Source organism: Thalassophryne amazonica, chromosome 16, assembly GCF_902500255.1.
Source record: "Thalassophryne amazonica chromosome 16, fThaAma1.1, whole genome shotgun sequence".
Lineage (NCBI taxonomy): Eukaryota > Metazoa > Chordata > Actinopteri > Batrachoidiformes > Batrachoididae > Thalassophryne > Thalassophryne amazonica.
In genome coordinates this window covers 72,096,338-72,109,325 of record NC_047118.1, presented here as the reverse complement: position 1 = coordinate 72,109,325, position 12,988 = coordinate 72,096,338, and the positions used below count along the sequence as shown (strand labels likewise).

The 12,988-nt window shown below is 42.0% G+C and overlaps 1 protein-coding gene across 1 annotated transcript in view; it reads left to right on the top strand.

Annotated features, from left to right (window-relative positions):
• The window catches only part of LOC117528116 (calpain-15-like), a 71,811-nt gene that overhangs the window by 12,721 nt on the left and 46,102 nt on the right, over positions 1-12,988 (top strand). Inside the window, exons 5-6 of the mRNA XM_034190676.1 lie at positions 8,262-9,309; positions 10,333-10,541. Coding sequence (XP_034046567.1) covers positions 8,262-9,309; positions 10,333-10,541 — 1,257 coding nt within the window. The remainder of the gene's footprint in view (positions 1-8,261; positions 9,310-10,332; positions 10,542-12,988) is intronic.

Below are 12,988 nucleotides of genomic sequence, written 5' to 3'. Positions count from 1 at the left end.
TATTTTTTTCTTTGCTGAATTAACATTTTAAACTAGTTATTCCTGCATTCATTCATTATTAATTTTCTGCCACCTTATCTCAGTCCGAGTCACTGTGGCAACAGACCAAGCAGCTCATCCCATTCTTCCCTATCCTTGGTCTAAGGTGTTCCCAAACCATGCCACTTGAATGTGCCTGGAAGACCTCCCAAGGGAGACGACCAGGGGGCATCCTCACCAGATGCCCGAACCACCTCAGCTGGCTCCTTTCAATGTGAAGAAGCAGCGGCTCTACTCCGAGTCCCTACTGGATAGTTGAGCTATGCACCCTGTCCGGGAGTGTAAGCCCAGATACCCAACAGAGGAATCTCATTTCCACTGCTTGTATCTGCAACCTTATTTTTTCAGTCATCACCCAGAGTTCATGACCATAAGTGAGGATAGGAGCTTAAATCGGCGGGTAAACTGAGAGTCTCATTTTCTGGCTCAGCTTCTTCATCACCATGACGGTCTGGTACAGTGTCCGTAAAATGTCAGAGGCTGCCCCAATCTGTCTGTCGATCTCACGCTCTAAATACCCTGACTTGTGAACAAGACTCCCAGATACTTCAACTCCTCCACTAACTCTCCCTTGACCCACAGTTGCAGTTGCTACTTATTGTATACCGAATCCCATTCCACGAGATTTTGTTGTTCTGCTCCCATTTTGCTCAGAGCCACCACAGGATGTTTGGGATGGGACCCACATTTGATCTGGTTTTTGTAACACAACTACAGCTGTATAAGGAGAATGGGGCTCAGGCAGGGTTGATTGTGTTGCTTGATAAACAAACATGCTTACTGTTTGCACCACTGTGCTGTCCCACAATAGGAATTACCCTGAAAATATACTGTACAATATTGGAGCTCATATTGCCATATTAACATATTTTTACTGTATTTGTACAAAATATGTTAATATGAGTCATTCTGAAAAAAAATCATGTCTGTTTTGAATTGAGTAGGCTATACTATATCTATAACATAAAACAGATTCTGCAGTTCATAACATTTGCAGATGAATTCATACCACACGACAAAATGGTGGTGTAAGTAGGTGATGTGGTTGCTTTCCAAACAGAGTAGCCTTGGTTCAAGTTTTATAGTGTAAAATTTACAGTATTTTCTGCAAATACATATATATTTTAATGTATTTTTCACAGAATTATTCTGGCAACCAGAATAATTTATTTATTTATTTGCTGTTTTTTTTTTTGTTTTTTTGTATATGTGTGTGTAAAAACAATGGAATTATTTTTACATAAATAGACATTCATAATATCTATAAGAAACCTGTAAAAAGTACATTCCTTAAGAGCATTAATAAATACTTCTACGTTTATCATAATTGTTTATAATAGGATTAAAAAGTTAACGTTTGTCAAAGAATATTCTCAGTTATCTCAAAAAGAGATATGAACCCTCCATTTCTTGTTGGTCTTCAACCTAATTTGCCAGGCATTACAGTTTAAACAAATAGTATATTTATTGAGTATGTATTGCCTATGAATTCATTGTTTTACGATTACTAAGTTTTTGTTGTTGTTGTTGTTGGTTTATTGATACATAATTAATGATGCATGTACTAGCAGTTAACGATGCACTTCTTAACATTTAATGATACTAGCAGCTACCAACTCTAAAAAATGACACACTGCTCAACTTTAAAAAATAAAGTTAACAGTTTGTATGTATGTTTTACAAGTAATTCTAACTCAGCCTGTACTGAGTACACGCCATGAAACTTTAATTGTCAGACTAGGTCAAGTTTTGCAAAGCGAAGTTCAGTGATTTTATTTGATTTGTACTTGATTTGAATTATAATCAAGTGTTCCATGATGCATACCACAAAATTGCTGACACACGCCCAAAGTCCCAAAATGGCAGACACACATCCAAAATGTCTTTGTATTTGACACAACAGTCTGATCTTTTTATAGCTGTCTAATTGAGAAAACCAGAGTATTTGCATCTATTTGGAACAGAATGGGAAGGGCATGATGGAACACTGACTTGTTGATTGGCACGCTGACATACAAATACACCATAAAATTTTTACATACCGCCTTGAACGCAGCGTGAGCACAACACCTGCTTATACCCGCCTACTTCACTTTGCAGCCAATCACATAACCACTGATTCACAACAGGCTAAGGACCGCCCACATGGGGGCCAGCCTTGACTCAGGAATAAAAGTTAGCGCAGGGAGAAATCGGGGCTCTTTGTTCAAACGGTGTGACGTTTGTTCGAAGACCCCAGCGCTGCTTTAGATGACTCGATTATCAGTGTAGGTACCTTTCACTACAACATCTAAACTTTGAAATCTGTTTCCTGTCCAATTCTTTTTGAGATTGCTCACCACATAAAGGAACCCTAACAAGGTAAATTTAGTTGAAACAATTTACTTAAAAGATTTTGGTTTTATTTGGTTGCCAAATTATTTCATTAAAGTTCTTCTAACAGTTCTCACCCTGTCCTCTGCATCTTCCACTGTCACACCAACCACCTGCATGTCCTCCCTCAGCACATCCATAAACCTCCTCTTAGACCTCCCTCTTCTCCTGTCTGGTGGCTCCATCCTCATCATCCTTCCCCCGATATACCTTGGGTTCAGCCTTTGCACATGTCCGATCTCGTTCTTGCCTCTCTGACTTTGTCTCCAAACTGTCCTCCCTGTCCTGTCCCTCTGATATGTTCATTCCTAATCCTGTCCATCCTTGTCACTCCCAATGAAACTGTGGCATTTTCAGCTCTGCCTCCTGTCTTTTTGTTAACACCACCGTCTCTAAGCTGTACAACATAGCTGGACTCACTACTGTCTTGTACACTTTCCCTTTCACTCTTGCAAATATTCTTCTATCACAAATCACTCCTGCCACCTTTCTCCACCCACTCCACCCTGCCTGCATCTTCTTTTTCACCTCTCTACCACACTCTCCATTACTTTGGACAATTGACCCCAAGTATTTAAGCTCATCTACCTTGATCACCTCTACTCCTTGTAAGCACTCTATTCCACTGGGCTCCCTCTCATTCACACATGTAGTCAGTCTTGCACCTTCTGACTTCCATTTCCCTTCTCTCCAGAACATATCTCCACTTCCTCAGGCTTGTCTCAATCTGCTCTCTACTCTCACTACAGATTATCTGCAAACATCATAGTCCGTGGAGACTCCTGTCTGATCTCATCTGTCAACCTGTCCATAACCACTGTGTACAAGAAAGGGATCAGAGCTGATCCTTGATGTAATCTTGCCTCAACCTTGAATACATATGTCATTCCTACTGCACATTTCTCTGCTGTCACACTGTCATTGTTATTTTCTTGTCCTGCACTATCCTCACATACTTCTCTGCCAGACGTCCTCATGCAATACCACAACTCCTCTCTGGGCACCCTGTCATAAGCTTTCTTTAAGTCCACAAACATACAGTGTATCTCCTTCTGGCCTTCTCTGTACTTCTCCATCAGCACTCTCAGAGCAAACATTGCATCTGTAGTGCTCTTTCTTGGCATCAAACCATATTGCTACTGACAGATCTTCGCCTGTTTTCTAAGCCTAGCTACTATTACTCTTTCCCATAACTTTATGCTGTGGCTGATCAACTTTATACCTCTGTAGTTACAGCAGCTCTGCACATCATCCTTGTTCTTAAAAATTAGAACCATCACATGTCCCCATTCCTCACACATTCCAAGATTTTATTAAGCAATCTGGTTAAAAACTCCATTGCCATCTCTCTTAAAAATTTCCATGTCTCCACTGGAATGTCATATGGACCAACTGCCTTTTCACTCTTCATAGATGCCCTGACTTCATCCTTACTTATCTATTGCACTTCCTGATTTAATCTCTCCACATCATCCAGCCTTCTCTCTCATTTTCTCAAAATATTCCCTCCATTTTCTCAACACACTCTTCTCGCATCTGTATCCTTTATCACTCAAATCTGCTGCTTTATCCTGCCCAGCTTGGTCCCTTTGTCTGGCCAGTCGGTACAAGTCCTTTGTGCCTTCCATAGTCCTTAATCTCTTGTAAATCTCACTATATGCCTTTCCTTATCTTTTGCCACTTCTCTTTTTACCTTATGCTGCATGTCTTTGTTCTCCTGTCTACTTTCTTCATCTGACTATCCCAATTCTTTTTCACCAACCTCTTTCTCTTTGTGCTTTTCTGTGCATCTTCATTCTACCACCAAGTCTCCCTGTCTTCCTTCCACTGTCCACATGTCACACCCAGTACCTTCCTAACTGTGCCCCTCACCACATCTGCAGTACTTTTCCAATTGTCCAAAATCACTTCACTTCCACCACCTGACATTGTCTGGCTACACTCTCCCCTGCACCACCTTACAGGCTCCAATTTCTTTTAGACTACATCGACTTCAATTAATGTAGTCTACACATGCACCTTCCTCCACTTTTATATGTCTTCACCAACATGCCCATTGATGTCCACCCCAACCACCATTCTTTCATGCTTCAGTACACTCTCCACCACCTCATCTCACTCACTCCAGAAATCTTCTTTCTCCTTCATCTCTTGCAACCTAACTGTCAGGATTTGCTCCTGCTCCGGCCTTGACCTTTTATTTTCCATCAGCCTTTCTGTATTGATATCTTTTACTTGGTTTTTGATCATCTGTTTATTTTGCTTTTTTCACAGCTTGTTTCTGTTCTTCACACATCAGCCACACATTTAGTGCCATTCTTGTTTTGTTTGTCTTTAATCCACTGTCTTTGATTTTGTTCATGATTGCTTTGGTCACAGTTTTTATTTGGCAGGTTTACCACTGAAGTGGTTGTTTAATTATTTTGTGTTTTATATGTTTTCCACTCATCAGTTCCATCCTAGTTTTAGCTTTTGATTTACCTGTTACCTTCTTTTCAGTCTTAGCCATTTGTCACCTGTTGTTATTCTGTTAATGTTAAGATTCCATTCTGTCTAGAATTTCTTGTTTGTTTCGGTCTGGATATTTTAGTATTATTAGTTTCTGGTTATGTCACTGCACTCCCTTGTCAGTTCCTCCTTATCTTTGTTCTCATGTTTCACGCCCAGTTTCATTTGTATCACTGTCACACCCTCAGATCACTACACTCTCTTGCCCTTCACCAGCACTTCCTTATTCCTGTTGACCACGCCCCGTTTTGTTTGTCTTCTGCTTGCCCACTTGCCACTTCACTCTCTTGCCTTGTCTTTGTTTATCCATGCCCTCTTCCTGCCAGCTCACCACACCTGTTTTCCATCACTTCCTAATTATTCACCATGCATTTAACCCCTGTGAGTTCTGTTTGTAATTGCTAGTCCGTTGATTCTTATATCTTCGTTCCAGCTCTTCCACTCTCGTTCTGTGTTGCTTGTTTTTTTGTACTTTATTGCCTCACCGTGCCCGACCATGCTTGTTTCCTGGACCTCGTTTTTGTCTCTACCCACTTACTACTGTTTGCCGTGCTCTCGACCTTAGTCTGGATATTTTTGACAATGCCATTGCCTTATGCCTGCCTGTATCTTCACCTCGCTGACTGCTTCTTTGTGTACCAGACCACTGCCTGCATTTACTATAAAGTCTTTAATATCCTACTACCTGTTTAAGAGTCTGCATTGTGCCTCCTATCATGTTCTGGGCTCAGCTGCTCTGAGATCCTGACACTAACTGGGAGCATATCCACTGATGACATTCATCAACACCTCTTCAAGTTCAAACTTCACACTTATCATTAAACCCACCCTTGATGTTCTTGGCCTTATGTCCCTTCCACTTGGTCTCTTGTACACAGAGTATGTCTACCATTATCCTTTCTATCATACCAGTCAACTCCCTCTACCAGTCATACAGCCAACATTCAAAGTCTTGACTCTCTCACTGCCCCCTCTTCTTCTTAATCACCGAGCAGTAATTTGTTACCGGCATCCTGCTGGACAACAGCACTGGTGGCAGTCATTGTTAACCCGTGTCTCAACTGATCTAGTATGTAATTTCAATATTTTACCTGCATAGATTCGTGGCTTTTTTATGCTGGATGCCCTTCCTGATGCAACCCTTCTCATTTATCCAGGCTTGGGAATGGCACACACCTATATGTGGCTAAGATACAGTGTTGTATAGTAACAAAGTAAAAATACTTCACTACTGCACTTAAGTACGTTTTGGGAGACTGTGTACTTTACTTGAGTTTTTTAAATTCAGCTTACTTTCACTTTTACTTCACAACATTTCTGACCTTAATTGCATACTCCTACTCTGATACATTTTCTATGCGCCATGACGTTACTCGTTACAAAAAACAAAAAAAAAACACACACGAAAAAAGTCCTGTTTTCACCCAGAGACACCACTGATTACTAGTGACTGCAACGAAGTCAGGCCGATTTGTCATGAGGCATGTCTGGTAGGCTTTTTTGCAGTTGCGCACTTGTGGGGTGTTTGTCAGGAAAATGATCATTTCTCTACATTGATTACAGACCTGCAGCGGGTCTGTAACCAACTTTTCTGCAGTGCGGCTTTGCTTTGAACCTTGAACCAGTTGATTTGCAGATCGAAGCAGTGCTTCGATCTACGATTCGTGGATTCATTGTTTTATTTCGCTTTATCCTAATTTTTCCCAGCTAAACCCCTGAAGAGCATATGCCTGTGAGTAAAATGTAATATTTTTATGTTAAACTGACCTGTTATGGTCTTCTGAAACAGCTGATAGATGTATTTTATAACTTAAAAATGAGACCGATGCTAACGCATTAGCATGTCTATGGCATTTTCAGTGATAAAGTTAGCATTAAGCTGTTCGCATCAGCACGTTTGTGTTGATTTGTTTTCTGTATAATTAATGGCTCAGCGTTCGTTGTCGTAAAAGAGTCAAATTGTAATTTTTAATTTATTTTTATTCATAAATTAATAATAGCAACAACAATAATAGTCTACATAATAGACAATAATAGTCAATAATAATAGACTAATAATGTTACAATACAATTTTAGAGAAAGAGACAAAAAGAACCTAATGAAACAAAACACAACAGAAAAGATAAAACCATGTAACAATGAAAATAAATAAATACATATAGAAATAAATAACTTTCCACCTAGTGAGTAGCCTACTCTCGTTTAGGTTTTGAAACCTTGTGTGATGTGCACAATTTTCAGTATTTTGACTAATACTACCAGTCATTTACAAGCCTAGATAAGCTTTGTAATGTAAAAAAATCAGTCTGTTTTTGATTATTAACATTTACTTGTACTTTAACTTTCAATACTTCAGTATGTTTAGTTGTACATTACTTGTCATACTTAAGTACAATAAATACTAGATACTTTAAGACTTTTACTTGAGTAGCATTTCAGTCGGTGACTTGAACTTCTACCAAAGTCATTTTTTTAATGGGTATCTGTACTTTTACTTAAGTGTGATTTTCTGGTACTTTATACAACACTACTAAAATATGACAAAATTTACGGTTAACACCTTACCTCCTTCTACCCTCCTCATTTGTCCAGGCTTGGCACAATAATAAGAAATTCACAGTAAAAATGCACAAATAATTCCAAATTAATGAGCTGATAATTCAGGGGAAAAAGTGTTACTTATACTATTTATCTATTTTCCCTCTTCAAGAGACATTTTCTCTCAGGTATGACTTATAACACCGGAAAATACTGCAGTCTTGATGACATATGGCAATGTTAATAAGCCTAAGGACTAATTATTACTGAACTACTAATTACAAACCTTATTATAGTTAACTAATACTTTTTACAAGGACTGAATTATAACATCTTCCCAGAACTTCTGTCAGAATATGCAGCTCTTGTGAACTTGCCAACACATGGGGTCATTCTTTCAAGTTGTTGAGTAACCCTACAAACAAATCAGCAAACAGACACAGATGAACACATAACCTTTTCAGTGGAAGTAACAATGAATGAATTGTTGTGTATTCTAGATATTGCTTAAGAAATATTTGTGGCGATAGTTGGTTAGTTAGCTATTAGCCATTCCACCAGGATGTGGCTGATTCTCAGTGAACAAGATAAACTGACCTATCATCACTGACATAATTTTTACATAGTACAAAACTGCCTTCTTGCAGGTCTCCACTAAAGTAACTAACTCTGTCCTTTAGAAAAATAAATCTGTTAATTTTCTCTACAAGATAGTCACATTTGTTTTGTCTTTTTCTCCTGTAATTTTGAATCACAAAATTTGAAATAACATTATTTGTGTGTGTTTTGTGTGTATTTGCAGTTTCTCTTCAGGTTCGATGCCCAGGCACAGGACTCAATGGGCATGTGTCTGCTGTACCTTCCTCAATGCAGCTGGTGCTGCCCGCTGCTCCATCTGCGAAGCTCCTCGGCAGAGATCAGATACCCGCTGGATGTGGCCTGGGAAGAACCAGTGGTCCTGCCCACGCTGTACGCTAGCCAACTCCCCCGGCAAACTGGCCTGCTCCCTTTGTGGCTACACTGGCGCTTTAGACCAACATGGAGAATCTGAAGACCATCATCGACCTCAAAGGTCCAGCAGCTGCTCTGGACCCCTGAAGTTCTCCCACATGCTGCCGATTGGACGAGGAAGCAATGGTGAAAGTCTGGCTTGGGTTTGTTTGAGGTGCACGCTGCAGAACACACCGATGTCCATGTCCTGCTCTGCTTGTGGAGGCCCACGCAAACTGTCTCTCCCCCAAATCCCAGCAGAGTCTTTGCTCATTCCAGATGTTTGTGATCAAACAGGAGCACCACCACGAGAACCTGCGGTGGCGCTATCACTTTCCATATCCACCCGAGGAGAAAGTTTAGCAGTGGAAGCTTCGTCTGTGGACACGACCTCCTCTGTGCTGCTCAGTGCTTTGTCTTCAAGGCAGAACAATCCAGTTTCCTGCAGTCGCAGAGAGGTGCCTCCACCAAATATGTCCCCGAGCCAAGCACATAACTCAAGTCCTCCAGCTGTTCTAAGTTCACATCTTTCTGCCCAACAAGAGCTGCTGTCCAGCAGGCGGCTCAGCATCCTGAACGAAGAATTATCACCGCTATCACCTGCATCTGATGCATCCTCCTCATTTCCACCCTGTGCAGTTGCCACCAGCTGTATCCAGGATTGGCCATGTCCAGCATGTACTCTGCTCAATAAGGTCAGTGCCAAACACTGCCTGGCCTGCCACACTCCACAGATTGCACACTTTAAACCAGCTGCATCTTTGAAGAAGAAGGAGAGTGTACTGGTGGAAGCACTACGGCAGAACGATGAAGGAGAGGCCAAAGAGCTGTGGAAGAATATCACCAGTGTCTGTCGACAGGTTGGTACAAGGTGGAGTGGGCTTTGAACCTTGATGTAGTGAGGGATCTGCTTAACGGCACGTCAGTGCTGATACTGAACATGCCCTTTCACTATCTCCACGGGTATTTCCAACCAGTGTAAGGATCCAAATGCATCCTCATTCCATCACTGTAAACCCAAAAAAGTTAGTAGAACTCAAAAATATTGAGGCAGTCAGTTCCCAGAAAATTTTGAGTTATTAAACTTAAAAGTTAATTGTTCCCAGAACTTAAAAGTTTTGATTAAATGCTACCTGGACTTCATGATTACGATTACATTAAAGTGTTCATTAAGTAAAACTGCTCCCTTGTTTTCCCACTCGGGTCACCAGCAGAACTGAGGTGGATCTCTGTGATGATTTGGCACAAATTTTACACCAGATACCCCTCCCGTAACTCCACATTGCATGGAGGAATGTAGCAGGGATGGGGTTTGAACCAGGAACCTACTGCACCAAAACCAAGCACACTAACCACTTGGCCACCACTCCTGCTAAGGTGTTCATTAAGTCAGCTCATATATTTTCATATATAATTACTTAATTCTTTTAAGTTGTGTTTAAGTAATGCTTTGAAGTTTTGCTAACTTCAGATACAATTAGCTCAAGTCAATCAAAAATTCTGAGTTTAATTTACTCAAAAAGCAAGACCATGTTAGACTCAAAATTTTTAAGTTAGTAGAACATTTTCTTCAAACTTTGAGTTTACACTACTTGATCTTTTTAATTAATTTGAACATTCAGGATTATAGTGATGATGTCAAATAAAAACACATGGCCATGTTCCCTTCACATCTCTAGATGAATATGGAAGGACAAGTCAAGTCTGGGAGCATGAACGTATTTGCCTTCTTTCTAATTGTTCCAATGCTATTTGTGCTCATTTGTTGTCATTAACCCAATCAGACACTCTAATCAGTTTTGACCTCTTTTTGTTACATTTATTCTTTTACAGAGTGTAGTTATTGGCACTGTGTTTGTACTTTGTTGTTTCATCTCCTCTAGAATTCATTGATGTTTGTGGATGACAGCTTCCCTCCTGGTCCAGAGTCGGTGGGCTTCCCAGCAGACGACAGCATCCAGCAGCGGGTCAAAATGTGGCTTCGACCTCAAGAAATCGTCTCTTGTAACTTCAGAGACCGAGGTGTCAAGTGGTCAGTTTTCCGCACTCTTCGCCCGTCTGACATCCTGCAGGGACTTCTGGGTAACTGCTGGTGAGCAGTTTCATAGAAACTCCATTTTGATGGATTAATGCTCCATTCATATACGAGGTCTATTAGAAAAGTTTCCGACCTTATTATTTTTTTCAAAAACCATATGGATTTGAATCACGTGTGATTGCGTCAGACAAGCTTGAACCCTCGTGCGCATGCGTGAGTTTTTCCACGCCTGTCGGTTACGTCATTCGCCTGTGAGCAGGCTTTGAATGAGGAGTGGTCCATCCCCTCGGCGGATTTTCATTGTCAGGAAATGGCGGAATGATTTGGGCTTTTTTTTCCATCAGAATTTTTTCAGAAACTGTTAGAGACTGGCACCTGGAAACCATTAGAAAAATTTATCTGGCTTTCGGTGAAAATTTTATGGGCTTCACAGAGAATATGGAGTGTTACTACAGCTTTAAGGATGGCTTTAAGGCCGGCTTTAAGGACGCTCGGCGCGCCGCGCTCCGTGCCACCATCGAGAGCCACAAACTACCGGATCATTTCAAAATGGATGGCTCTGTGGAGCCGGGACCGTCGTGTGCACTTTCTCTGGTTATCACAAGAGCTGGACATCAACCATTTTCCGGCAGATTTCACTTTTAACAAGAGATTTTGTCATGGAAAGCTGAGCAGAGGCTTCGCGTGTCATGACCGATTTGCTGATGGAGCGAGACAAAGGAACACCTCCGTTTTGGTCTCACAGGACGGCTTTGAGATGGCGTTCAGACAGCTGTTGGTGGTTTTTCCATCGAGTGATTATTCAAGAAATTGTGGATGTGCCTGGACATGCCAGAACATGTCCCGTGAGGCTTCATCACGGTGTTGCTGTGCGCCATGCAGCACCGCCGCAACGCGCGAAGCCTCTGCTCCTCTTTCCATGACAAAAACTCCTGTAACAATGGAATGTGCCGTTCATTTCCAAACTGGACGCTATTTTATCCGGGACGTCGTCTAACTAGCACAGGAATTGTGAAAAGACGTGGACATCAGCACTTTTTCGGCACATTGAGACAGACGTGCGGAGGAATTCCGCGCGTCGCGGCGGTGCCGCATGGCGCAAAGCAATGCCGTGATGAAGCCTCACGGGACACACAACGGTCCCGGCTCCACAGAGCCATCCATTTTGAAATGATACAGTGGTTTGTGGCTCTCAATGGCGGCACGGAGCGCGGCGCGCCGAGCATCCTTAAAGCTGTAGTAACTACCTTATTCTCTGTGAAGCCCGTAAAATTTTCACCGAAAGCCAGATAAATTTTTCAAATGTTTTCCAGGTGCCAGTCTCTAACAGTTTCTGAAAAAATTCTGATGGAAAAAAAACCCAAATCATTCCGCCATTTCCTGACAATGAAAATCCGCTGACCACTCCTCACTCAAAGCCTGCTCACAGGCGAATGACGCAACCGACAGGCGTGGAAAAACTCACGCATGCGCACGAGGATTCAAGCTTGTCTGACGCAATCACACGTGATTCAAATCCATATGGTTTTTGAAAAAAATAATAAGGTCGGATACTTTTCTAATAGACCTCGTATTGGCAGCGTACAGCAGATGATAAACCGGATGTTCCATTGTTTAATGAGACGGTAAAGGCAAAAACCACCAAGAGTGCAGAAACACTGAATTTTACATCTGATAAAAACAAATAACTTGCATATTACAGAGAAATTAAACTGCAATATCGTGGGGGGGTTTTCATAATGGCGGCTTGAAGTGAGGCTGTGTCTGGGAGAGCTAGTACTCCACTTCTCTGATTTTACACTTATAACCCACAAATAGAGCTACAATACGGACACTTGTTATTGGGGAATCTGTGATGAGTATCAGTAATTACTTTTTGAAACAGTCTGACAACATGCCGCGTAGGAAAGCTCTGATAGTCGACGCCGCGGAGAGCTCCAGTCTGCAGAGTAATGAGGCTAACGAGGGAGCTAGCATGGAGGCTGGCGCCGGGCCAGAGGGAATGGACCCAGCGCTTTGCGAGGTGATCTGTGTGGTGACTCGTGAGGTGACTGTGAATCTCACTAAAGTTATCGAGGACAAGCTTGGGCCGGTTTCTTTGCATCTACAAGCACAGGGGAAGCAACTGGAGGACCATGAGGTGCGTTTGAAGGAGGCGGAGGCCCGGATCTCGGCTGTGGAGGATGACGCGGTCCCGACCATGGACAGCCTCGGAACTTTGGAGAAGCAGGTTGCGGAGCTCGCGGAGTGCATGGATGATTTGGAAAACAGGGGAAGAAGGAATAACATTCACATTGTTGGCCTTCCAGAAGGCGCTGAGGGTAACGAGCCTACTTGTTTTTTTGAGAGATGGTTACCTGAACTTTTGAACATTAAGACAGAAAGCGGGCCGGCTTAAAGTGGATAGAGCGCACCACACTACAACTTTGGTCCTGCGCACTGGCCAGAGACCACGTCCCGCGCTGGTGAGGCTGCATAATTTCCAGGATAAGCAGAGGATC